This window comes from Arachis ipaensis, chromosome B5 (assembly GCF_059453495.1).
Source record: "Arachis ipaensis isolate K30076 ecotype BB chromosome B5, ASM5945349v1, whole genome shotgun sequence".
Lineage (NCBI taxonomy): Eukaryota > Viridiplantae > Streptophyta > Magnoliopsida > Fabales > Fabaceae > Arachis > Arachis ipaensis.
The window spans coordinates 12085588-12111454 of NC_142440.1; the positions used below are offsets into that span (position 1 = coordinate 12085588).

The following is a 25867-nucleotide window of genomic DNA, read 5'->3' on the forward strand; positions in this document are numbered from 1 at the left end:
CTTATTAGTTATAGAAATTGTGGATTGATTAGTATAGTTTACCCTTTTTAGCATAAGATAACTCGGAATAGATTGAAAAGAAAAAGGAAGTAAACTAGAGACTTTAACAGAATCAAAACAACCCACACCTTGTATATATAGCATTACATGTTAGTTAATTAAACAACATTTCATCAAGGAGAAACACTAGAACTTTAAAGCCACCTTAAGTTTTACATTGAGAATAATGGGAATTTTTAACTAAACCTGCATGACATACATAATTGATAAATGATTTTTGAGCTAGAGAACACATAACCTGTGAGTTCTGAGCTTAATTGTATGGTTACATTCAAACCATAATTTTTATTCCTGTGTGTTCCGCCCTTCTTGTTTATTCTGGTGTTCTTTACTTTGTTTTAATCTATATGTCCGATTATAGAATAGAAATACATACCAAGAGAGTGATTGAGGCCATTATTTGATTTTAGCTCACTTATCCCAAAATAGCCTACCTTTTACATCACCCTTGTTAGCCCCCTTGAGCCTTTAAATCCCCTTCTATTCTATTAGCCACATTACTAGCCTTAAGCAGAAAGACAAAATAAAAGTCCCAAGTTGAATCCTTGGTTAGCTTAAGATAGAAATTGTGTAATTGTTTAAATGTGAGGAAACCTATTGGGAACATGGATGATAGAAACAAAGGGTAGAAGGTTGAAAAAGAATAAAGATGTTTCAAAATAAGAATTTTTGGGAAACATGCTCATGTGAAGTTAAAGAAATTAAATTACCATGTGTATTAAAAAAAATTATTAATTTTCAATATTTGAATAAAGGGGACACCAAAGGATTCCCCAAATGCAAATAAAACAATGCACATGGGATAAAAATAAACATTAAGGCATGAACATGTAACATCAAAAGTGGGAAAATATGGGAAAATAGGTAAAGCAGCTTTGCTTTAGAAAGTATGTATGTTAGGTGAGATCTTAGACTAATTAAGGATTCATTTATTAGCTCACTTAGCCTTATACATATACCATTACCTTTACCTTGGCCCCATTACAACCTTAATTAAAGACCTCATGATTTTTGATATGTCTATATTCTATAATTGTTGATTGGTTAGATGAAGAACAAAGTTATAGAAAGAAAGAATAAAAAGAAGAATAGAGTGATTAACCCAATAAACACTGAGTGATTAGAGAGTAAACACAAAATCCAGTGAGGGTTCAATAGCTCATTAACATATATCTCTGCTTAAATTATTAATTGTCTTGTAAGTTTTTAAAATGTTTTTCTCTCCCATCTCAATTGTAAAGGCACTTTATCACTATCTAAGGCTTGGCTATATATATATATATACATGACTCCTTGAGAATGTGAATTAATTTAACTACATGCAAGCTTTATATTCAAGTGAATAAAAATTAGAATTGCATGATGCATCATTCATCTAGGTAGTTGCATTTAGATTAGATTACATTGCATGACATTCCACCACTTTAACCTTACTTTTTATCTTGGATTTAGCATGAGGACATGCTATTGCTTAAGTGTGGAGAGGTTGATAAACCCATATTTTATGATATATTTTGTGCTTAATTTGAGTGATTTATTCAATCCTTCACCCACTTATTCATATTAATTGCATGGTTTTACTTTCCTTTCCTTATTATGTGATGTATGTGAAAAACATGTTTCCTATGCTTTAAAATTAATTATTTTAATTACCTTTACTTCTATTCGATGCCGTGATTAGTGTGTTGAGTAGTTTCAGATCTTCTAAGGCAGGAATGACTTAAAGGATGAAAAAGAAAACATACAAAGATGGAAGGAAAGCACAAAACAGAGTTTCTAAAGAAACTGGCATCCACGCGATCGCATGGGCGACGCGGACGCATGCCAAGCGCGAATCAACAGCGACGCGGCCGCATGACTGACGCAACCGCGCGCCTCAAGCAAAACACATATGACGCGGCCGCATGACTGACGCGACCGCGTGACAAGAAAAGCTCCGAATGACACGACCGCATGACCCACGCGGACACGCGACAGAGGCCACGCACCAAAAATTGCAGAAAATGCTCCGAGCGATTTCTGAAGCCCTTTTTGGCCCAAATCCAAGTCCAGAAGGCATAGACCAGAGGTTATGAAGTGAGGGAATGCATCCATTCGAAGGGAGCTGGCCAATTTTAGTTACTTTCCATGATTTAGATTTAGTTTTGAGAGAGGTTCTCTCCTCTCTCTCTTAGGATTTAGGATTTCTCTTAATTTTAGGAGTGACTCTCGATCCCAGGTTTAATGTTCCTTTACTTTAAGCTTCCCTTTCACTTTTATTCATTCCATTACTTTAGTTGATTATTTACTTTTACCATTTAATTTATGAATTCTTCTGTGTTCCAGATTATTTGAATTAATGCTATTTGAGGTATTTCAGTTTATTATTGCTCTCTTTTATTTATGTCACCATTGCTTCCAATCTGAAGACATTTTTATTCCAGCAAATTTACTTTTTCCCCTTTTGGTCTTGGTTAAGAAAGCAGTAACTCAGGAGTTATCTTATCTCAACATAATTGATAACTGTTATCTTTGCTAATTGAACTGAACTTCAATAATCCCAACCTTTTGTTAGGAAATAAATAGGATTCGAAGATCAAACTAATTAGTCCCTTGACTTTTCTTTGCTTTAGTAAAGGCCAACTAAGTGGAATTAAAATTCAACTTTCATTATTATTGATAAGGATAACTAAGTCTGGACTTCCAATTTCTCATACCTTGCCAAAAGTTTATTTTACAGTTATTTATTTATTTTTAATTGCCATTTAAATTATTTGTCATATTTGTTCCTCATTCTTGAACCCCCTAATTTACAATCTCCATAACCAATAATAAGAACATACTTCCCTGCAGTTCCTTGAGAAGACGACCCGAGGTTTGAATACTTCGATTATCAATTTTTAAGGGGTTTGTTACTTGTGACAACCAAAACGTTTGTATGAAAGGACTTTTGAAGGTTTAGAAACTATACTTGCAACGAGAATTTATCCGCAAATTTCTAGACCACGCAAAAGTTCTCTCATTGATAGCCACGAGACTTTTCTTTTTATCTCATTACCCGGCACGAGATATTTTTCAATTTTATCTCCTGTGCAGCAGAAACAGAAATGGAGTAGAAGAGAGAGAAAATTACACCCAGATATATCCTGGTTCAGCTGCTAAGTGCAGTGCAGCCTACATCCAGTCTCCATCACAACAATAATGGAATTTCACTATAATCATCTTTGATTACAATCACCAATTTTTCCTAGGAACTACCCTTCCTATCCGGGACAAATCCAGAATCTAAACCCCAATCCTGAACTTGACTTGATCACTGCCAAGCTTTCAACTGCTAAGTGCTAACCTAACTTGCAAGGGGATTTCCACAGAATCATGAAACACAACACAGATGTAACAAAGGACCTCTAAGAACATCTATGACTTTTTCTTTTAATTTTGCGCTCTTTGCCTTTTTCCGCTCTATGGCTTTTTCTTTACAAACCTCACTATTTGCCTTTTTTCCATGAGACTCAAGACAGACAAAATTAAACAGAAAAATACAAAACAGAAAATATTGAAGGAGAAGAAATTTTGTTAGCTTAGGTAGCTCTGAGAATCCTGTGCTTTGCACTCTCACTCCTTGCTTCAAGCCCTGGCTGTTCACCCTTACTTATAGGGAGAAGCCTCCACGGTTGAAACCAAACAAACCAAGCTAATATTCTTCTTCTTCATGCAAACCGGTTCGGCCAGAGAGAGAAGAGAAGTAACCGAATGCAATAACCAACATGCAATTACCTCTGGTTCTTCCTTGGTCACCAACAATCATCAATCCGAGCCTTCCATCTTGCCTTGCACTCCAAGATGAACTCCTAGCCCTTGATGCATGCTTGATGATGACATCTTCATCTGCTCCAATCTCTGCCTCTTCCATCACGTAGCCACTGTAGCTACTTTCTGTGGTGGTTGAGCAGAATCAGAGTCAAGCCATCCCTCCAAGGATCTTCTTCCTCTGACCAAAAATATTCTTCAACCATTTTTGGTATGGAGAAGCCAAGATCTCTTCACCAAATCTTACCATAAGTGATGAGAATCTCAGCCACAACATACTTTTAGTTTTCTTTTTCTTGCCATCATTGTGATGGTCTTGTGGCGTGCTTCTTCTTCTCTTCGGTGGCTAGCTTTAGCTTCCATGGTTGCTATTGTGATATGACCGAATAGAGAAGAGAGATGAAAGAGAAGAAAGAGTAGAAAGAAAAGCAATTAAGTGAGTTTGAACAAAGTAATTAAAAGTGAGTTGCTTTTGCTTCCCTCTATGCTGAGTAGCGTGCCTTCATTAAGGCCAACCATCTAATCAATCATAATTTCTCTCTCATGATTTCAAGGACTGTATTAACTCTACTCAATAAAATTTTGAGTTCCATCACATGATTAAAAAGGAGATCCGTTGGAAGTAATAAAGCAAAATATTTGCTTTCTTTCTTAATTAAATTCGGACCAAGCATTGGATCATTTAGCAAAGATTATAATTGGGCTAGTGGTAATAATAATCCAATCTGGCCCAATTCCTTTTGATTTCGGACCAACTTTAATGGTCTTGGAACCAGAATTTCAATTGGGCTTGTATCACAAATTCTGACCCAAATAACAAAACAACAATTCAGCCATAAGGATCAAAATAATTTTGTATCAATGCTGAATGTGTTTTCAATATAATTAGGCTTGCAACATTTTTCTTCTTTGTTCGGCCCATTTGCAAAATCTGCACCAACAAAATTATCAATTAATACATATGAATTAAAATCAAATTAACAATTTTGTATTTTAATTAAGTTAATAATGTTTGTTCATCATCAAATTAAATTTAGAGTTTTTAAAATCATCAAGCGCCGATTGGGGGAGAGGCAGCGGCAATTGAGGGAGGAGAGAGAGAGGCAACATCGACGGAGGTAGGTTTTGCGAGGGAGAGTGAGCGCCGAAGGAGGGGCCGATGTAGGGGGCATTGATAGAGGGTGTGAGGGTTGCGAATCCGATAAGGAGGCTTACAATAGAGAGTGCGAGGGCTGCGACAGAGAGGAGGGTTGTGATAGAGGGTGCGAGAAAGGGCTGGGAGAGACGATATTGCGAGGGTTCTCAGTGATGAAGATGAAAATGGATTAATGTTCGAGGGTTCTCATCACAGCGTGAGTGAATGTTGAAAGTGAGGGTTGAGGGTTCTCACTTCTCAATAGGGTTCGCACTTCTAAAAAAATTAGTGAAAATTTAATTTTTTTGTGTGAACTCTATTACTACGATTTTTTAGGGTGTCCAAATAATTAGAGGATATGGACACGCTTTGAAAATGTGACCGTAAGAAAACAAACTAGCCACGCTTCAAAAGCATGCATGTTTTTCTCTATGGTCATGCTTTTGAAGCATGGCAAAAAAAAGTGTGGCCAAATCACTAATCAATCGCCACCCTCATAAAAGCGTGTCTGTTTTCCTTTATCGCAAGAAAAAGCGTGGTCAAATCTCTAATCAATGGCCACTCTCATAAAAACGTGGTTATTGATCATTTTTGGCCATGCTTTTAGAGCGTGACAAGAAAAAAGAGTGGTGATAAGCTTTTTTTACTTTAGTAATTTTTTTATTTTGTTTGATGATAAACTATAATAAATGGTGAAAGTTTAATTTATTTTTATTTTTTTATTTAAAAAATTTGGGAAGAAAAATATAATAATAAAACATATAATTACAAAAAATAATAAGAATAATAAAAAAAATAAGTTGTATCTCTTATTAATGTCTCTGTGTCTTTTCTATTAAAATTGACATATATATAATACACTAATTCAATATTTCTAAATACAATATCTCTATTAATGTCTGATCTGTCAAATACGATTTTATGTTTCTATATTCATATCTAACTATCTCATGCCAATAAACAAACACACCCTATAATAAGTTCGGTCAAGAATTGGCAACACACACAAAGTTCGAAAACGATTTATTAATCACATTAATTAGACGGATCCATCCTTCACATGTATGTTCGTTTAGAGCTAGTACTAATTCAGAAGGTAACCATTATTTAATGGGAGTTGGTTCAGCTTCCACATTTCTATATATAGTGTCGGGGTCTATGTTTGATTTGATCATATATATTGAGGCAATTCAATTATAATAGAGCGAAAGAGTGAAACGAATAAAAGGGAAAGAAAAATAATGGACGTAGCGCATGTACTGCACATGAATGGAGGCGATGGAGAAGCAAGCTATGCAAGAAACTCCTTTCTTCAGGTATATATATATATGTGTGTGTGTGTGTGGAAAATCAAGAGTAAACTATTTAACTCATTACAATTTAATGAATGGTGAGTATTATAGATTGACCCATATTGCTGAGATGGAATAAAATGACTCTTTTGTTTGCGCCACACAGCGAAAGGTGATTTGCATGACAAAGGGGATGAGAGAGGAAGCCATAAGGAAGGTGTATTGCAGCAGAAGGCCGAGAAGCCTAGTGATTGCAGACTTGGGTTGCTCTTCGGGACCCAACACGTTGCTTGTGGTATCTGAGGTTATCATGGCGGTGGAGAAGCTTTGCAGAGAACTGAAGCATGATGATGAGTCTCCGGAATACCAAGTATTGATGAATGATCTTCCTGGGAACGATTTCAACAACATCTTCAAGTCGCTTGACTTATTCGTAGAGCAGTTAAGTAAACAAGTGGAAGGTGGGGTTGGTCCATGTTACTTCAGTGGGGTTCCTGGTTCTTTCTATGGCAGGATCTTTCCAACCAAGTCTTTGGATTTTGTCCATTCCTCTTACAGCCTTCAATGGCTATCTCAGGTTATTATCATCTTCTGCCTAACTGGACAGTATGGATTTATGTTTAATTTAAGAGAAATATCAAGGATTATTAGAATTTATTAATTTTAATAATTATTTAATTATTATTTAATTTAACTTTTTTAGTATGATAATTTAATAATATATTTTTTTATATTTTTAAATATTAATAATTAATTAATAAAAAAATAATAAATTTTAACAATTTTTTATTTTTTAATTAATAATAATTATATTAGATATATATTAAATAATATATATTTATATATAAATCCATACTATTTAATTTAGTTGCTATTTTTTTCACAAATCATTGGTTTTAACAACACCCATCAAATACATTTTCCCCCTTTTTTAAATGTTCAAGAGGGACTGAGTGCCATAAGCGCAGCTAGGGTTACTTGACGTTGCTGAACAAGTTATGGAAACACTACTGTTGAAGTAATCTCACATGGCTTAATAAATCCCTAATAATTTTCATAAATATTATGAGTCATCTAAAATATCCCATCAATCAAATTTTACGCACGTGAAAAAAAAAACCACTTTTTTTATAATTATTCACACTGCTACGTATCCTATTCATCACCTAAATTAATTAGACGCTAGAAAATTTTTTAAAATTAGTTACAACATATATAGAATTAATATTTAAAATGGTCTCTGAAATTTGACTTTTAATTTAATTTAATTTTTTAATTTTTAATTAATTTAAATTGTATCATAAAATTTTAAAATATGATTCAAATAATTGATCTATTTGTCCATTTTTTATCACAAAAAATAACGTGACAAAATTAAACGATATCATTTTACATTTTACGCCTAAATAACATCGTTTTACTCTTCCATTCTTCTTCTTCTTTTTTTTTTTCAATATCTGAACCTCCCACCATTCTATTGTCATCTCTCTCAATCATACCTTTCTAATTCCGCCATCTTTATTCTCACCACCACCACCACCCTTTTCCTCCTCAACAAAACAATTTTATACTCTCTAGTTTTGGAAATTTTACAAGTGTCGCAGTTTTCATCAACCTTTCTATCCTATTACAATACAAGATTCTCAATTCCCTCAAGTTGGACAAATCTATGAATTCGTCTTCTTCACTCCAGATGATGTCTAGTCTTTCCAAGCTATATAGAACCAAACATTGAAGGTTTTGAAGATATTAGCAGAAGAAACAGGAATTAGATACATAATATAATCTCTCCAATTTTAGGCAGTACACACTTTTATCTTCTTCAACAAAGAAGTTTTGCTAATGACAAAGTTTCACATAAGTTTCTGTTCCACTGTTAAGGAGGAGGAGAGAGGTGGTGGTGATGGTGAGGGTGGTGGAGTTAAAAATGTATTATTGAATGTGCTGATGGGGTGGTAGAAAGGTCTTATTACATTGAGGAGGAGAAAAAAGAAGTGGGAGTAAAACGATGTCGTTTACGTGTAAACTGAAAAACGATGTCGTTTAATTGTGCCACACTATCTTTTTGTGACGAAAATGGATGGAGAGACTAACTTGAGTCATTTTTAATTTTAGAGTATAATTTGGGTTAATTGAAAATTGGAGGAATAAACTAAATCGTGGTCAAATTTTATGGACCGTTTTGAGTATTAACTCCATATATAAAATTTAAATTTTTTTCAAAAATATTATTTATATATCAAAATTAACTACTAAAATTAGTTATTATATTTGTATATAAATACATATATAATTTAACTTATTTTTAATATGTATGCTATATTTTAATATATATTTTATACTAAATGATAATTAATTTTAATAGTTAATTTTAATACATATCTAACATAGCTGATTTTTTTTTTATATTGAAGTCGGAAACTTTTTTTTTCTGATTTAAGAATAAAATATTGTTGGTTTCTTGTGATTATTGAATAATTAGGTTCCTGAAGGTGTAGTGAACAACAAGGGGAACATTTACATGGCGAGCACAAGTCCCTTAAACGTCTTCGAGGCCTATTACGAGCAATTTCAAAGAGACTTCTCTTTGTTTCTCAAGTGTCGTGCTGAAGAGGTGGTTGAAGGGGGCTGTATGATTCTAACATTTTTGGGAAGAAGAAGTGATGACCCATCTAGTAAAGAGTGTTGCTACATTTGGGAACTTCTTGCCATGGCTCTTAATGAAATGGTCTTCGAGGTACATCTTTAATTAACTAAAATTAAATAATCATTTGTAAGTTTATTTGTAAAATATCAAATGTATACAAACTAATATTACGAACGACAATTTCATGATGCGTATAAATTTTTTGTCTAAATTATTTAAAAGTGAGTGTTGAGAGTGAAAACCTCTTTTATAACATTGAAAATAAATATTTTATAAGTACCACAGAATACATCTACTATTATTACTTAGGTACTATATCATTTTTTTCCATAACAATAAATACCTAACTCAAAATAAAAGTTATTTATTTTTATGTGGTGATAAAGGGTATTATAAAGGAAGAAGAAGTGGACAGATTCAACATCCCTCAATACACACCATCCCCATCTGAAGTGAAATCAGAGGTTATGAAAGAAGGCTCATTCAGCATCGATCGCTTAGAGGTTTCTGAAGTACATTGGAATCCTTTTAATGATGATGGCTCCTCATCAGAATTCAGCACCGATGATGGAGGATACCATGTTGCAAACCTCATGCGCTCTGTTGCTGAACCTTTGCTAACCACCCACTTTGGAGAAGCCATAATCGAAGATGCTTTTTGCCGCTACCGAAGAATCTTAACCCGTATTATGTCTAAGGAGACAACTATGTTTATTAATGTCACTGTTTCCATGACACGAACTGCATCATGATTCATGTGCCAACAACATATGTTGCCATGGTTCACTTTATTTTGCTAGCACTCCTCATAATAAAATTATGTTCAATTTTGATATATTGAAATATAAATTTTTTACACAATAATTTCATTTCATTATTCAAATTTATGTTTAAATCATAAATTTTAAAATTAGTTATTTTGCTAATGCATATAACAATAAATATAAAAATTTAAGATTTAAAATTTAGTATGGCTAAATTTTTAGAGTAGTTTCTTAGATTCACAGTTTTTATTGTTTTAATTTCTCAAATATAAAATTATCTATATTGATCTTTAAAATTTAATTTTAAATATTATGTTGGTCCCTAAATTCTTTTTAGTATAAAATAAATGATGAGATGGCTCTGACTTGTCATGCTGAACACATAACTAAATATTATCGTTTTGTTTTGAGACTTAAACAAAGTAAAAACAAAAAAAAAATTATATGATATACAATTTATTGTATCTCATTTTATTCTTTAAAACGACTTTATTTTTGCTTATTTAAAAACTAAAATAAAAAGATGTCATTTAATCATGTATTTAACATAACAAATCAGTACTAATTCAGTATTTTATTCGTTCACTCAATATCAAAAAGTATACAAAAAATAGTATAGTATTTATTGAATCTCAAAAATCAATACAATAAATTTTATACCTAAAAAATTAAAATAACAAAAATCTTGAATCTCAAAAACTATTACAGAAATTTAATCGTTTAGTATATAGAAATTAAGTTCTAATAAATATAACTATTACTATGCCATTTATTATGTTTTACCATCCTTGTATTTATTTTTTATGAGTATACGTGTTACAATATTACTGAAATTTTTTCCTTTCACGTGGGATGCATTAGGTATGTGCCTTTCATAATTAAAAAAGGATTGGATTTGTTGATAATACTCTGAATAAAGATTAATTTTTGTTTTTATTTTTTTCTTTTTGATATATTTTTTAAAACACCGTTAACTAACAAAAATTTACATAAATAAATAAATACATATGTTCGGAAAGACATGGTTGATATGAATTTGTATCAAGAACTAGAGAGAATTAGAAATAATCAAAGAAAATAGAAAAAAATCCCTAAAATTAGGGCTAAAAATTTTTTTAATTACATTATATCTTCTCTATATATTATTATATCATACTTCTATTTATAATATAATTCTCTAATTGAACTAGTCTAATACTAATTCTATCAATGTTCACATGGATTATGGATAGATACCAAGTGTAAACAAAATAAATACAAGAGTTTATTGACATTCTCTTAAGTTGATAATGTGAAACAAATTAAAAAATATTGACCAAGTGTAAACAACACCGAATATATAATAATAGGCCAGTTGCCTCCAACCCCCAGTTGATTCTTGATGATTATTGCTGAAGCATATTATATAATTGCATTAGAATTCTGATGGAAATCATGGAACTGATTGAGAATTATGGCGTTCATTGTAACGTCTCAGTTTTTTTAATTATATTTATTATTTAATTAATTAAATTTTTAATAATTTAAATTTTAAACTTATAATAAAATATTAAAAAATAATACACTTAAAAACTTAATATATTTAAATAGATAAATGTATTACAAATTTATAGTAGAAAATCGTGTTCGAACTAACCATCTTGAATTCTTGATATACTAACAATATTTTGTGAATATCTCAAGTTGTGGTCATCCGATTGACTTCGTTCAAAATTTGTTTTAAATTTAACTCAATTCTCTATAAATTTGCGTGTAATAGCTATTTCCAAATTCTAAATTTAGAAAACTTTATAGGACTTGTAAAGTGACGATTCGGATTAGATATTTCACCTAAACGCGAGTACATTCTCCTAACACAATCTGTATATACCTAAGAGGTATTTAAGTCTTTCCTTTCTCATTCTATTACTCTTTTTTTTATACAAAATATTATAGGTAATCTATCTTCTATTATCTCTATAAACTGTCATCTATATACTTTCTTCATTTCGTTATAAGAAAAATAATTATCTCTTCTCACTTTCTTACTCTCACTTTAAATCCTTTGTCAAATTATTTATAAATTTCACTCATATATTGTTTGAGAAAATATCCTCTTTGAACTATGCAAACTATGAAATATAGAGATTTTCTTTCTAATAATAATAATAATAATTGAAAGAATATAATATACAAGGAGTTTTGAAGAATAGGTAAAATAAAAATTATAAAATTAAAAGCGTAATGCTCAGGAAAAGAATTTCTTGCGTACGAAAAAAGGTAGGGTACATAATATATATATATATATATATATATATATATATATATATATATATATATATATATATATATATATATATAGATAAAGAGAGTAGAATGTCAAGGATATAGAATAATCAAGTTCCGACCTCAGTCTGCGAAGTTGAAGCTGAGCCAGAGAATATTTACATACATACATATAAGAATTTATAACCCAAAATACTCAAAAGTAACCCTAGTTCTTCATAAACCTCTATGAGGTGCAAAAGTAAAACATAAATACATATGGAGAGTCTATACATATAATATAGATATAGCAAAATAAAACCAAATATCAAGTCCCAAAATCCCACTTCACTGCAGAGAACTCTAGATGGCTAGCGAGATGCCTCTCGACCTGCATCTGAAAAACACAAATATCCGTATGGAATGAGAACCGGAGGTTCTCAGCATGGTAATGGTGCCGCATACATAAGATATAAGATCTCGAAAAAGGTAAAGGCAATCCTAGAACTCCGACACTCAGATTATAAAACTTAAAGAACTAAAACAGAAACCATAAATCATGGTGGTTCTCTAAGGCTTCCTAAACTTAACCAAAACTTTAACCTAACCCTCCATCATCCACTTTCCTCCAAAACTTCCATCTCCGGTGGAATCACACAGACAAGCAAGCAGACAACCACAATCACAATTAGGATACAAGTAATGCAGATAGCATATGTAACAATTAAGCATGTTAAAGTCACATAGGCATTCTTAATTAGATCACAAGAAAATAATTCAAACATATGCATATGATGCATGCCCGTCCTATGACTGATGAGTCTCATCTATCGATTATTAAGCCAATCCGATAAGTCCAGCTGCTAAACCCTGGACTGTCCCTCGATGCGCATCCTCAAGAGTCTATGCATAGCTTTTTCTCATATATAAATCTTGCTCATTGGGGGATATCCTTCCTGGGAATTTATACGTTCCCGGTCACCCTTACGTCGTAGGGTCAACAAAGTATCGAGTCTCAACTTGGAGCACGTGGTAGCAAGCCACTACTCTTTACCCAAAAAAAACTCATATCTCACAAAAATAAGTGCATAAGTCACTTAAGCATTTATATTCATTCATAATCATTTCATAATCATTCATTATAGCCATAACATCACTTATGCATTATATATTCAAACTTTTAATACATAATTCATCATAATCCAGAGCAAGTGGGGCGAACCACACCCTTGCATCTATCAGGGAAGCCTCTATACTAACCAACCTCAAGCAAGTGGGGTGAAACAACAATCCTTGCGTTTACCCAGGAGGTACATTCTCATATACCCAAGAGAAATAAAGGAGGGAATCCTAACCTCCCACCATCTTGTTGGGGGCGATTTTACAATATCAGGAGGAACAAAGAAGAGAATCCTCATCTTCCACCATCTCCTGAGGTTGCACTTTCAAGAAAGAGTGCTCAGATGTATCATTTTTTTCTTTCTTTAATCAGCTTTATAATATATATATATATATATGTTTAAATCACAAAAATACATGTTGCTGAAAATAGGGTGTGTGCGTGCGCACACTTGTGCAATTGTTCATAAAGGTGTGTACGCACCAGGAGGTGCGGATGCTCTCAACAGCAAGTATGTCCATGTGTGTGCATGCGCATCCTGTGCGCATATGCACGTTTGCCAAAAACACATAGGGTGTGCATGCGCTCCAATGTGTGCGAACGCTCTCAGTAGTAGGCAAGTCCCTGTGTGTGCGTGTGCACCATAGTGTGCGTACACACGTTTTCTGAAAATTACAGGGTGTGTGTGCGCACAGCGCCCGAGTGTGCGTACGCACTAGAGAAAATGTTGCTCATGCTAGGCGCGTGCGCACATCAGTGTGCGTATGCACACAAACCAGAAGTTCTGGTTTTGCTGTAACTTGGAAAAATCAGTTTTTTGCATAAAATTTTTTACGTCCATAACTTCCTCTACAAAATTCTGTTTTTCACAAAATTTATACCGTTTTAAAGCTTGTAAAACCATCTTTGATTTGAAAAAAAAGTTTATTTCGATCCAAAATTTGAAGCTCTAGTTATGGGCCGCCGAAGTTCATTAAAAATCAAGTTTTCATCCAAAACATCAAATCTCCATTTTTACCACAACAAACTCAATACCAACATTCTATGCATACAAACAACACCACAACATACCATATCACAGCAACACAGTCTCCACATCCTACCACAATCCACCATACCTCAATATTACACAATCTCATACATAAAGTCGTCAATTAACCAACAACATCATCAATAATTCATCACATATTCATTTTGAACACCATGTCAATCATCATTGAAACATCTTATAGCATTCTATTTTTATCAGCAACATCAATCACTAAACCAATGCTCAACCTATTGCAACAATTACCATCAAGACACTAAACAATTAACATATTCATGCATTCCCACTTATCCTATAGTCATCTAATCTAAGTTTTCACGAGACATTATATATTAAATACGAGAAATCAAAACCATACCTTGGTTGATTTCCTCATATAACCCAAAGACAACCCACTAAGCAAGCTCACGAGTTCCACTTCCAAAATCCAGCCTCCACAGTTTTCACCAAGCATTCAACATCCACAATTAAGCTCCAATTTACATATATACACACCTAACACATATTATCACATATACATACCCAAAATTTAATACCCAACACACTTAATCAAGGAATTAATTAGGATTGATGATCCTTACTTTGTAGGTGCCTCAATTAAACAAAAGTCCACTAATTCCTTAAGTCAATTTGATCCTAAAACATCAAATTAACCACAAATCTTAACATCCAAGACTATACCATTTTCGAATTTGAGAAGAAAAAATGAAGCTGGGAATGTGATTTTCTTACCTTACAATGTATTATGCTTTGTAGAGTTCGTCACTACGGATGCGTGGCGACAAACAGTGCGGCGATCAGAGCTCGGAGTGAGAATATATGAAGATTTGAATGAAATCTAAGGGTTTGTGAAAGTTGGGAATGTTCTTCCCCCTTGGGTGAGCTTCTGCATTCTTTGCATGCAAATGGGGAAGAGAATGAGCTGAGCTCATTTGTTTAAGCGAATGGGTTGGGCCCACGGTTCAGTTTGGGTCCGATTCGATTGGTTCGGCCCGTTCAACTTAATTTTGGACCAAATTATTTAAAATTAGTGTCAAAATTCTTATTTTAATTATCTTTATCTCATTGAACTATAAAATTTATATTTCTAATTTTTTATTAAAAATTAATTTATTGACTAATTATTTGTTAATTTTACGGGGTTTACAATCGTCAAACTTTTGGGATAAGAACCTTCGGTAAGAGAAGAAGACTCCCACCTTTTTACGTTGGTTTAAACTCAATACCTTCCAAAATCAAAGTAACGTTAAAAGAATGCTTAAGAAAAATTAAAATCTATTTCATGCATTATATAAGAATTTTTTTTATCAGCAAGAGATTGTTTTCTTTCTATGTAAAGAGAAGTTAGGAGAATGTTAAGAGAAACAAGTCAAGGTCTATGTGTTTGCATTACGTATGATTTAATATTATAGGCATTTCATCATGAGTCACATGAGTTATAACATAAGCAAATGAGAAGTATTTAAAAGTCACACTACTTCGACTAACAGACTTTTGAAAATGATAATTGAACAACATTGCATTATCATTCTTTTTATTTTAAAAACTTGGAGTGGCTGGAGATGGATACGATGACACCATATAGATAAATCAATGAGAAACTTTTGTTTCTCACTCCCTTTTTCCGTACCATTTTCAGGAACAATGCGGCACGAAACGATACACTACTTGATTGAGCTGAAAAGACCAATATAAAATTAGAGCAAGATATCAAGAGTGTAGATACGAAACGTTAAGCACTTACCCAAATTCTTATTAAAGAGAAAAAATAGACGATTGTTTTAATCATAGTTATGTAAATTAAGAGAATTGTGAATTTTTGTGTATCTTATTTTATCTTTATTTAGTGACTTCAATTGTGACTATAAAGTTTCTTCTTTTATGATTATTTAATATAAGTAAAGTTTGTTATTATTTTTTTCTTTATAGTTTAGTATGTCCATTTTTTATGTTAGTATCTCTAATTCCGTTTATATTTTTTAATTAGTAACGATTTTAATAAAAATTAGCTACTTATTATTTTTTTATATATATAAATTATTTTATATAAAGATCTTATTTTTTCAATAATATCATAAAGTTTCAATATCAACGAAATAAAACTTAAACATAGTTTAGAAATATTAGGATGTCACATTGATCATCTAATTTCCTATTGTTTCTGTAACTTTCCAATCAACTGACTTTTGCTTTCAAACAACCAACATGTGTATCATGCAATGCAAGTTGCAACAAAAATAATAAACTATCAACCGTCAACAGCTATGTATTAAAGTTGGGTTTACTATATGTATACCTATAACTAACTGTAAGTAATATACCTATATAACTAACTGTAAGTAACCTCGTAAGATAAGGATTGTCAACCAGTTATAATATATATACTCTCCCATGATGATAGGGGGTTCAATACAAGGAACACACATGGAGTTAGAAATCTGTACTAAATACAAGATAAACTCTAAATTTGAGTGGATTCAACCTAAAAAATAATTAATTAAAAAAACCAAATTATTATAAAGACTATCATATCATTATCATGTACCATAAACTTCTAAACCATACAAATGCAAGAAGCTAAAGACAAATAGGTCTTCAGGTTTTGCTGAGGAGGGTGAACAACCAAAGATGTAGGTATCAATTTATTAATAAGCGGGGTTCACCTGAAATGAAACTTCAAATATCAGAAACTAACCTATTATGAAGATATATAACTAAAACCGGCTGTGGATTTTATTATCACCATTATAGTGATCAGAATTAGGGGAGTGATAGTTTCGAGTAATACCAAGGTCATGAAGTCGGTGTTGAAGGTTGGTATCAATTGTGATAAACGCAAAAAGAAGCTTCTACTCAAAATTGTTTCTTCCCTTATCTTCATAAAAAATTATAATTGAGATATGAAAACAAACTTGTGATGTTAAGTGGTTTAGTTATATATACCAAATTATACAATGGTTTTTAACTATTATTTGTATATGAATACTATTTTAACTATTTTCATGTAAGTAAATAAGTAATCATTCTAGAAATAAAAAATAATGTGTTAACTATTTTGAATTGCAGGGGTAGATAAAAACAGAAGCTGCTGAAGGGAAGGGTGCGTTGACTGTAACAGGGGGATGCAGTCCGCATAAGAAAATCAAACGGGCTCAACTTTTGATTATTGGGCCTCCTTCTTCTACGTAAAAGAAAATCCCCAAGAAAACAAGAAGTGCGGCCCATATATGCAGCCCATTCCATCCGTAATACAAAACAATTAAACAAATTAGAAAGGTGTTATGGAGTAATTTACTAATTTCTTGATCCTATAATGGAAGCTGAGCAGACATTGCGGAGGACAGTAGTCATATCATAGAACACAAGCAAGGACAAGGTTCACTCCCCTTGCCTCCGAATCCACTTATCTTGCCTTTTATTTATTTACTTTCCTTTTTTTTTTCCGAGTTAAACGCAATGCAAATCACAGCCTCACAGGTAGATTACGCCATCAGTTAGTTTTGTGGCTGATGATGCATACAAAACAGTGAAGTTCGGTCATGTTTGAACATGTCATAATGTAATATCATATCATACTATAAACTATAAAGTAAGAGTAGTGAGCTAATCTTCAATTTGGGACGCCGAAAGTACATTCTTTCTTATATTACCAACCATAGAATAAAGTATCAAAATATTGAAACATAATAAACGACATCAGAGGATTTCGAATAATCAAATTGTTAAGGTTGTGGGAGGATTATCAAGGACTTAATTAAGCAACAATATTATCATTTGCATACAAACAAGCTAAGTTGGTGTTATCAAAATGTAAATTTCACTTGTATAATGCATTAGTTGCACGCACCTGTCTTTCAACGAGGGAGAGATGATTCTGCAGAATAAAATCCGCAGACCCTTGTTGCATTGGGAAAGAGATTCTCTGCATGGGATCGTGGAATATTCTGAGGCCAGAGTACATAATAAATAAAAATGATTTTTTTTTCAATTTTTTATATTTAATCAACATTAATTAGTTTTGCCAATTTTTCACTAAAAAAAAATTGATTTCTTAGCATTTTCCAATAATAAAAAGTCACGCTAGAACTAGAGTCCAAAGCATTGAAAGGAATCGTATTGTAAAGTGGAGAAGGACAGTAGCAGTGTCAAATTAAGATTGGTTGGAATGGATGAAAGGCTTTGAAAAGCTGCTGATTTTAATGTGGTCTCTCAGAGACAACCTTTGAGCCTTCGATTTAATAGGAAAACGATACACGGGACAAATATATTTCTCAGCCCCATCACATGACATAGCTTCTATACCAGATGCAATAGGCCTAGCAATATATACGTGTCAATGTATGAGTCGTAGGATCTGCGAAGGTGTACAATGTGAATGTGTAAAGAACTAAATATATTGAATCGGTGACTAGTGATTAGTGATTGTGTATTAAATATTAATATTGTTATGGGTGCTAGACACTTATCTATAAGCTTCAGATACTCTGTACTAGACTTCTATTATTATAATAATACTTTTAGAATTAAATTGAGCTATTCAATTCTTATAGTACGATGCAAAGATAAAAAAATTATAATAAATTATTAATACTAAATTTTAAATTATAAATTTTAAAAAAATTATATAAATATAATTAACAAAAAAGATCTTTCATGAAAAAAAGATTTTAAAAAGAATATATTCCGTAATTGTTTAGAATTAAACCAAAACTTACAAGAAAACGATATTGAAATGCTATAAAAAAAAAAGTCATATCGAAAAACGGATTCATAAAAGAAAAAGAAGTAGGATGCAAGAAATCTCGAATACTTTGAAATCGATATGTAAAAAATTTTAAATTCTAAATCTCATGATCAATAAACTTGTGATATCTCATAAAAAAAGAGAGCAGAAAATGCTATAACATATAGAAAAGAACTTAAAGGAATAAGTACGTAATTACTTATTATCGAAACTAACTTAAGTGTTAACATGTCTTTACAACTATGATTTCTGGCATGATCTTATAATTTGCACGAGATTACGAGTTCCTCTATCTCAATATGGTTGGATCGAAATAATTATAGTAAATATACACAAAAAATCAATCACTAAATTAGTCACTTATTAAAAATATATATTTTAATATAAAATATATATTAAAAATAAATTGAATTATACCTATATATTTATACATAAATACATAATTAGTGTACATATAAATTTTTTATATCTGAAATACTTCAAACAATAATAACATTATTATTTCACTCGTTTTTTGGTCAATTTTGATAGGTAACGTCGAAACAAATTTGTATCAGATCTTAAATATCTAGGAGCAAATATGACTCTTGTGAAAAAAGAAAACTGAACTCAACTTGAAAATTATTTAATTATAGTGTCAAAGCAATTTTCTAACGAAATTACTAGTGGTAGAATTATAGAAAATAACAAAAGAATAAATAATTAAATAAAGAGGACAATAAAAATGCAAAATATTGATCAAAGAAAAATAATAACAAACTTCAAAGAAAATAAAACGAAAATGAATCAAATAAACAAAAAAAAAAACAAATTAAAAATTGACTTTCAATACTCACATACACTCAATTTTCTTCTGTCGTAGAGACTAAAAATCTTATGAGTTTATATGATAATCTAGTGTTCTTGATTGAAATCTCAGAACTCTTTTGAGTTTCTCCTATTTATAGACCATGGAGATAAATTTGTCATGGAGCATGTTGTCCACTATCTTACTTCCTTCTTTTTCTCATCTATGACCTTATCTTGACCATGAAGAATCTTGACCTCCAAGTTTTAACACCTATGTCTTTTTTTATCTTCAAATCCCACGCTTCCTCAAATTTTGCGCACATATTCTCCACTCAGTCTTGAAGGTTGAGTAGCAAATCTTGATACTCAAGGAAAGACAATAACTACCTATCGATTTCGACGCTCTTTGTACTATCTTTCTTCGACTTCAACTTACTCATATCTGCTTCTGTAGTCGAAACACTACTTCATATAGTCGAAACCATTGGCAGTAGAAATGCCCACTTGTCGAGAAAAATCTATTTTTGTACTAATAAATTACCCTTTTAAAATTTATTATTTTGTTCAAAAATACAATTTTTAATATTTCTCGTGCCGCCAGGCACATGCAACCTTTACAAATTCTCAAAATTTGAAAGGACAGTTACGTATCACATAAAATGACGCGCGCTTTTCTGAAAACACATACAGTCCCTTGGATTTTAGTGAGTCGTTTCTTGAATAGAGGATTTCATGATTACTTCTCAAATTAAATCAAATAATCCCCAATTTCTAAGAACTTTGATTCTTGAAAACCCTAATCTTTTTCTTTCCGAGCAACGCACTTTCCACAGTTTGTCAATCGCTTTCATTTAACTTCTATGCCAACCATCATCATCGCAATCTCTTCTTCAGTAACCATGGCCACCATTTCTCATTCTCGCGAAGAAGGAGATAAAGTCCTTCATTTTTCTCTATTAGTGGCTGAAGCAGCACAGTTCTATGATGAGGATGGAGCTTTGAGAGTCCCAAACCCAAATATAGAAACCTCTAATCTCTAGTGCCGCTAGGTATTTCTACCATTCTTAGTTAATGGAGTATTATATTCTTTCTTAGGTCCTTTGACAACTCAAGAATAAATTGATTATATTTCTTATTTCTTTCCATCACCATTAGAGCATTTACCATTGATTTTTCATAAAAATCTCAAGGCTTCTACTTTACTAGTCGAGTTTTTAGAACTACTCCCCCTAAGAATTTGAGTCCTCTTTTTTCGGCCTAGATGTCTTGACTTGCACTTACATATAAGCCGGTTTGGAAATCTCTATGTGCATGCCTTAGAATTAGCTACTTTTGATCTCTCTTATATTGCTCCTTTACTAGGAATAGTTTGTACTTCTAGTGTCTTGCCACTAATAACTTTCATTTTCCTTATATATGGAATGATGGATCCGATTCTAATAGACATTTCAACCTTGACCGGTTTGCCAGTTGATGGTAAACTCGTGTCATGGTCGACCGATTATCTTGAAGATGATTTTCATATCAACTTCGATTCGAATTCCATATTGAACTTCATTCAAAATAATATGGGTTCTGATAGAGATCTTGTTTCTGACAGTGAGCATGTAGTTTTCCTCTTACTTTGACTCAATTCTTTTGTTTTTTGCTCTAAGTCAGTCAAAATTCAAAAGAACAACTACTTGTCCCTGACTATTATGTTCCATCACAAAAAACTCATCGATCTTCCTGCCTTGATCCTGAGTTAAATTTATGAAACTTTTTTTTTAATTCTTGGTGAAATTCGTCAAGAGGATCTTTCTATCAACCCTTTTGGTCTCTTTGGGTTGCAACTTTGTGGCTCAAAGCTGTTCTTGAACTTCGTCTCACAATCTCTGATTTGAAAGTTTTCAACACTCCAATTGACGGTATTTGTCTTTCCCAATTTTCTTGGATGAAAACAAAAATTATGTCTTTCATTAGTACTTTTTAACACTTTGTTAGAATTCTACTTGACATTAATAAAGATAACAATGTTTTTTATTTTCCAAATTCATTCACATTTCGACCCAGTTCTGTTTCATGTCTTGACTCTTTTACTAACTCTCAGCCAAAAAATCAAGCAACAATCGATGATATGTGGGATAGGATCCTAACTCCTCAAATTCTTCCTATTGGTTTACATCATGAGTCGACATGGGATCTCAAGAAGAAAATAGTTGTTTATTCACCTCACTATGTAGCTCGACAATTTGTCTTAGTCCAAGCCTTACCTTCTCTTTTGTCTCTCGACTCTGAGGCACAAAAGATTCATTATGAAGTGTTGGATACAAAGAATTTGACGAGATGTTATAGATGAACCACCAACGGATATCAAATCAATACCAACGTCTTAATATCAGTAGTTGCTTTTTATCAACTTTTGGTTTTTATGCCTGGTGGTCAAAGTACTTTTCTTCCCATTGTACATTTTTCGATCAAGCTTTCTCGAATCTGGTCTTCTCTCCTACACAAATAGTGTCTAAGAAAACAAGAAGTAATAAGTAAAAGAAATCTTGAGATATAAAAGGTTGTTTATTAAGGGGTGATAGGCATTATAGTTTGTCATGTAAGAGTAATATTGATTGTGTGTACCCACTGGAGGATATCTTGAAGGAGGTGTTGGATTATACAAAGGATTATTTCTTATAGTGTTAATACCTCCAGTATATACGACATTAGGATTCTCCAGAGGTGGTGAGTAATTTGGAGGTAGTCCGTATTGAGGCTATATGACGGGTATGACCGTTGGATTACCTTTGTTGACCGTTGGCTCGAAAGACTGGTTGAATGGACTGTCTCTATTTTAGGCCTCTAGTGAAATTTTCATTATCATTATTCAACGTATCCGCTGAAATTGAACTCTATTCGTCATGATTAACTTACCACTGCGTAATTGCATGTACATCTTGACACAAATTTAACCCAGAACCCCACCGGATGTGCGAATTTATTTCACTCATTTTGGGTCGACTTCGACAGGTAACATTAAACGAGCTTGTATCAAGATCTCAAGTATCGAAGAGCAGATACGACTCTTCTATAAAAAAGAGTGAGTTTGACTTGGAAATTATTTAATTATGGTATCAAAGTAATTTTCTTTCGAAATTACTAGTGGCAGAATTATGAAAAAAAAAAACAAAGGAATAAATAATTAAATAAAGAGGATAATGAAAATGTAAAATATTGATCAAAAAAAAAATAATAACAAACTTCAAAGAAAATAAAACGATAATGAATCAAATAAACAAAAGAAAACAAGTTAAAAATTAACTTCCAACACTCACATGCACTTGCACTTCATTTTCTTTTGTTGCGTCCCAAAGACTGGAAATCTTATGAGTTTATGTGATGATATAATATTCTTGACTGAAGTTCCAGAACTCTTTTGAGTTTCTCCTATTCATAGACCATGGAGATAGACTTTGCCGGCTAAAAAATTTAGATATGGAAGTCGAATGAGTGATATACCTTAACATTGTAATTTTTTATTTTTTTTAAACTATAAGAGGTACACAAATCGGAGTGTCCGATTTGTGTTTAAAAAAATAAAAAAAAATTGGGGTACACAAATTGGACCGTCCGATTTGTGTACTTCAATTTTTTTTAAACAAATCGGAGTGTCCGAGTACACAAATCAAACAGTCCGATTTTTGTACCTAAAAATCGAACGGTCCGATTTCTGTACCTCTTGAAAATCGAATGGTCCGATTTTTACTCCCTAAATTAAATCATCTCACATTTTAGAAAAATACCAACAGATCACAATTCAGAAAAATATTATCCACTATCTTATTTCCTCCTTTTTCTCCGCCATGATCTTGCCTTGACCATGAAAAATCTTGACCTCCAAGTTTTGACACATACGTCTTATTTGGTCTTCAAATTTCACACTTCCTTAAATTTCGCACCAATGTTCTCCACTCAATCTTAAAGGTCGATTAGCAAACTTTAATGCCTAAGGAAAGGCAATAACTACATATTAATTTTGACGCTCTTTGTACTATCTTTCTTCGACTTTAATTTATCCGTCTCTCTTCTGTAGTCGAAACATTGCTTCTTGTAATCGAAACTATTGGTAGTCAAAATATCCTCTTATCGAAAAATCTATTTTTTGTATCAACAATTATATTATTATAGAAACATAATTTAATTTTTGGAGTCTTAAATTCAAATTTACTTTATCATTATTTCTAATTGCTAAATTTATTTTTTTAAAAATATTATGAAGTTATCAGAATTTATTATTTTGGTTATCACTTCATTATTAATTTGATTTTTTTAATCTATTAATTTAATAATATATTTTATTTTATATTTTTAAATATTAATAATTAATTAATGATAAAAATAATAAATTTCTGCAAAAACTTTTTCAACACTTCCAACTTACATATGCATGAGGATCAGTTTTTTCTATTCTATCTCCTTGTAGACGAAGTTTGTAAATATAGTGGAGTTGGTCGCTTTCACATTGCATGTGGGGAAGACTTGGAGAGAGAATTGATGCCAACTATGTGTTTTATAGTAGCCTTGTTAGACTTATATATTTACAGTACTCGTACTAATTTTCCAATATAAAGCTACGATGGAAATGGAAATGAGCTTGTTCAATGAACCTACAAATCCGTAATCTTTCAAAACCTTTTGAAAATCGTCATAGAATTGTTTTATCTTCGCTTTGATTCGTATATTAACTAAAAATTATGTATATAAAACTATCCCTGCTTATATCTTTGTTAATTATGTTAGTAAAATGTAAATTAAAATAAAAAATAAATTAAATTGTCTCGCTTTTATATATACAATGACTAGCTTGACCACCATATGGAATGAAGTGATGAGTCATTGCTTTCTTGTAAGTGAATCTTATTACAAGTTTATGACAACTTTTATTACTATTATAAAAAATAAAAAATGAAGAATTCAATTTGTATAGATTTTCCCAATAACGAAATAAGAAAATGAAAAGGAGGTCCAAAAGCAGATACAAAAGAGAAGGACTAGCAAAAAGGAAAAAGAAGGCACACTGGCACACAGTAATCACTAGTAGGATTCCACTCACCTACGCAATTCATTCAACTTGTGGCTGATGATTCATCAACAAATACCGGCAGATGTCTGGAGATAAATTGAAAAAATAGGATGTTCAATATTTTTTTATCAATTCAATTAAATTTTTTAAAAATAGTATAATATTCAATTTTTATTACAATAGTTAAAAAAATAAAATAAATATATATAAATAGATTTAATATTTTTTTAAAATTAAATACAAATCTAAACTACAAACTAAATAAAACTGAAATTTAAAATTTAAAATTTAAAATTTAAAATTTCTGTTTTAGTTTTATTATTTTTAATTATTAACAAATTATCATTTAAATACACTTCCAAAAATATAAATTCAGTAAAATTGAAGATTTTAATTCGTCCGTGTGATTATTCGTCTGCGCCGCGGTCCTCTTCGGCGTCGCCGCGTCATCCCCAACGTCGTTCTTCCAATTTGCTATTCCTCTGCAATGCCGTCGTCCGCCTCGCTCGTTTTTGGCATCGCCTTCCTCCTCGCTGTTCAGTCCGCAGCCTTGCTTTGTCCTACTCCTCGTCGCGTTAGTCCTCATTAGCGTTGCTAATTCTTCTTCGTCGAAAGTGGACTTCTGGTATTTTGGATGTGTTTAAGAGAAAGCGATTCATAGTTAACCGTATGTATTTGTTTAGTTATTCAATCACATTAATTTTTCATGCCATGTACAACATCTCAATTTACATTAGAGAATGGTTTAGGTAAAAGAACAACTTAAAGAATTACAATTCTCAAATTATCAACACTTTTATAGCTGCAATTATGGCCACAAGAGTTTAAATTTTTTATTTATGATTTTGAATGTGTTTTAGAAATATTTTGTGTATCACTTCATAATTTTAGATGTGTTATAATTATTTTTTAATGTTTAAATTTAAATTTTAAATTTATGATTTTGGATGTTTCAAAAACATTTTTTCTATAAGTTAATTTTAAAAGTGTTACAATTGAAAAATAAATTACGACCACTATAAGAAAGAAGCGAAGAACGAGATAAAAAAATTGAAAAAGAAAGAAAATTGTGTTACAGAAAAGAAACATAAAAAAAGAAAACAACTAACTATAAAGTAGTTAAGAAATTAGAGAAATTTTAGTTTTTAAAATTTAAATTAATCTTAATTATAAATGTGTATT

At 31.7% G+C, this 25867-nt stretch overlaps 1 protein-coding gene across 1 annotated transcript; it reads left to right on the top strand.

Moving 5' to 3' along the window:
• The first annotated feature begins 6178 nt into the window (after positions 1-6178).
• Positions 6179-9675, top strand: LOC107641697 (S-adenosyl-methionine 4-1-methyl-2-pyrrolidinyl-3-oxobutanic acid methyltransferase-like). The gene is made up of 4 exons (XM_016345169.3): positions 6179-6300; positions 6443-6853; positions 8759-9013; positions 9310-9675. The coding sequence occupies exons 1-4, from the start codon at positions 6226-6228 to the stop codon at positions 9673-9675; spliced, it is 1107 nt and encodes a 368-aa protein (XP_016200655.1). The 5' UTR covers positions 6179-6225.
• The last annotated feature ends 16192 nt before the right edge of the window (positions 9676-25867 follow it).

Coding starts and splice junctions, on each gene's coding strand:
- LOC107641697 (XM_016345169.3), top strand. CDS start 6,226: ATGGACGTAGCGCATGTACTGCACATGAATGGAGGCGATGGAGAAGCA. Junction 6,301..6,442: donor CAAGAAACTCCTTTCTTCAG/GTATATATATAT, acceptor TGCGCCACACAG/CGAAAGGTGATTTGCATGAC. Junction 6,854..8,758: donor GCCTTCAATGGCTATCTCAG/GTTATTATCATC, acceptor TTGAATAATTAG/GTTCCTGAAGGTGTAGTGAA.